The 2,849-nt window shown below is 41.3% G+C and overlaps 1 protein-coding gene across 1 annotated transcript; it reads left to right on the top strand.

Moving 5' to 3' along the window:
* Positions 1-368: 368 nt before the first annotated feature.
* Positions 369-1,421, top strand: LOC138015085 (uncharacterized). Its single transcript, XM_068862004.1, has one exon. The coding sequence runs from the start codon at positions 369-371 to the stop codon at positions 1,419-1,421; it is 1,053 nt and encodes a 350-aa protein (XP_068718105.1).
* Positions 1,422-2,849: the final 1,428 nt, after the last annotated feature.

Here is a 2,849-nt window from a genome sequence, read left to right as displayed (position 1 = left end):
GGCGGGATTATTCAATCTCGGCAGATTCGGGCTGGTCGAGCTCAGGGTGCCTTAAAAATGACTTTAACTTCTCCTTTACAACTGATGCATCAGATCCTTGTACTTGTATGGTTTTGGTGTTCTTGTGGAACGTCAGCGTTGCTCCCTTCGTCTTGATTGACATTTTTCGGTCGCCATCTTCACCGGTGGTTTTTAACAGTTCGAGCCCTAATTCCTGTTGACAAAAATCTTTAAACCTCTCAAAATCACCATCCCATATATACATATGTTTCTTCTCATCAAATCCTACTTTAATTCAAGGATTGCTATTTGTGGATCTATCCAAGAAATCAAATTTATCAGAGCCGGCTTCACCGTGTATCGACGCCATGTTCACGTGGTCCACCTCGGCTGTGTCAGGAATGTCAAGTGTAGAAACAGATCAGACAACTTCTGTGTTGGAAAGAGATTCATCTTTGTTAGCTGCATCTTCAGTCTCCATACGCAAATCAAGTGTTTCGAGAAGCGTGGTGAGAAGTACTTCGTCATCTGCTTCCGTTAGCGTTGGATTATCCACGGTTAACAGTACAGCCTTATCACCTGCAGTGTCATCGGTGAACCTGTCATCTCCTGGAGTATTGTTAACATCGGTAATTGGTACAAGTAGCTATGTTTTGAGCAGGGAATCGGCTGTGGCTGTGAGCTCGTCTCTTGCGGCAGATGAAACCACAGCTGAGATATCTTCAGCATCTCTTGTGTTGATGCAAACGTCTTCCGTAGTGTCCCATGGAGCCGTTTCCAGCAGTTTTTCAAGAAGGACTCCTTCGGCGTTGATTGTAAGCTCGAATGTGTCAGTAATGGCAAGCCCATCAGTTTTGTTGTCAGTGTCTATGGTGCTATACTCATCTAAAGCAGTGAAGGCAACATCTGAGAGTCTAAGCCGCTCAGTGACAAGTAGTTTAATATATGTGTCGGAAAGCTCGAGATTGGCAATAGTCGAAAGGACTTCTGTCTTACCTTCAGCGCCATCTTCGCTAGTTACATCCTCACAAGTCATATCCACATTAGCTGTTACAAGTAGCCCAGTGGAAAGTGGCCCGACATCCGTAACAGTGACATCCAGAAGGGGAATAATCGATAGCACGTCCGTTTTGCCCTCTGTGTCTCCTGCGATCGTGTCGTCTCTTGTGGGAATATCGAGTATAAACCGTTTAGTGAAAAGTGGCTCGTCTTTGTCAGTGCGATCTAGTGTAGGAATAGTTTATAGCAGTGTAATGTTGCCATCAGTGTCAGCTTCACTGGTTACCTCGTTAGTGATCGTACACACGTCAAGTATTTCAAGTAGTGTTTTGAGAACTAGTTCGACATCTGTGGGAATTCGTGCGAGTTCGGAAACTTTTGCACTTACATCTGGAATTCCCATTTCTTCTGTGCTTTTGTGACTGTCTGGATCAATTCCATCTTCAAGTGTTTTTTCATTGAATCTAATATCAAGTAGTGTCCCCTCTTTGGCTTTGAGTTCCAGTGCAATAACAGGTAAAGCATGTTTGTTATTTGGTTATTTTATTTTTGGTGTATTTATGAACAGTTACAATGACCATTAAGGAGCAGACATGAACGAAATGATAGGCATGCTGGCTTTTGTTAGCGTCTCGAAGTGAATTGCTTTGTATCTCAAAAACTTTCACGTTGCGTCCGTTCCAATATACATGTGATGTATTTGGTAAACGGGCGCCAAACTGTGCTCTTCAAATGAACATAAAAACACGAACTAAATGTCAGCGCTTAACGTTTTGAAACTAGACAGTTTACGTTTTAACATTATGGGACACTTTGTGATTTTTACCAAGATCGAGTGGGGCATTAATCGTGTGCATTTCTCGACTTAAAGTTGTGTCAGTTTTAGCATGTTTGGCGAGTGACCACTTACTTTCCTAGTGCTTCGTCAGGTGTGCGGCGCGTTGTTATTCTTTGTATTTTCTACATCTAACTATAACCTCGTTGGTAGCTTGTTTTGAAAACATATTTGATCAGTTTTGCCTTATCTTGGCGTTGATTAAGCTGTATTTACACTTTCGAATTTGCTATCACAAGATTTCTGTCGAGAAATGTGTCCTTTACGTGCACCTGTCAGCCTATTGGAAATCCGTCATGCCAGTCGCTGAGGACAGATCAGTTCAGTTCAGCTAACGGTTTACTTTGTTTTGATATTAATATTTCAGTAGAATCTGTTCTTAAGTAATGTGGGGAGAGTGGAATGAATGACTGGCTTTGAAGAAAATTGTGTTTCTTTATTTCTGTGCGAAAACGAATGTCTTCTCGGCCCTTGCGACGAAAACGCTGTTTGCCAGAATACCCCTGGGTCATTCCATTGTGTTTGTAAACCTGGCTTTACAGGAGACGGAGAATTTTGCCAAGGTGCCGTGGTCATAGTACAATACGTTCTCACAACTTTTAACAATTCTCTGTATTAATAGATAAATTCCTTTAATGAAAAGGACTGAAATGTTTCAAGTTATCATTAGTAATTCATAAAATGACAGAGATGTGTCAAGTTATCAATCAACGTTTGTATATTTGGTACATGTTGCCCTTTTAAATCATGAAGGATACAATACCAACAAAGAATATATTCGTTTCTTCCTTGTCAAGGAACACATCATAACCATGTGAATGCAAGAGGGAATATAAACTAACGGGACATATGTATATCAGCAGGATTCCCATGACTATAGCTTTCCCTTTGTATACCATAACTTTTCGTTCGATTTTCTTCTTTAACATGTCTTGTTGCCCCCGCAGGGTTTTGGCCCAGAGCCAAAACCCGATGAGGCAAATTAAAAGTCCTCGCGTAAAAAGGGGAAATGCTT

This window comes from Montipora capricornis, chromosome 1 (genome assembly GCF_036669925.1).
Source record: "Montipora capricornis isolate CH-2021 chromosome 1, ASM3666992v2, whole genome shotgun sequence".
Lineage (NCBI taxonomy): Eukaryota > Metazoa > Cnidaria > Anthozoa > Scleractinia > Acroporidae > Montipora > Montipora capricornis.
Note: the sequence above shows the minus strand (reverse complement) of the source record. Positions and strands in the feature narration are given on the sequence as shown.

Bases quoted from the DNA above. Each gene is read 5' to 3' on its own strand.
- LOC138015085 (XM_068862004.1), top strand. From the start codon at position 369: ATGTTCACGTGGTCCACCTCGGCTGTGTCAGGAATGTCAAGTGTAGAA.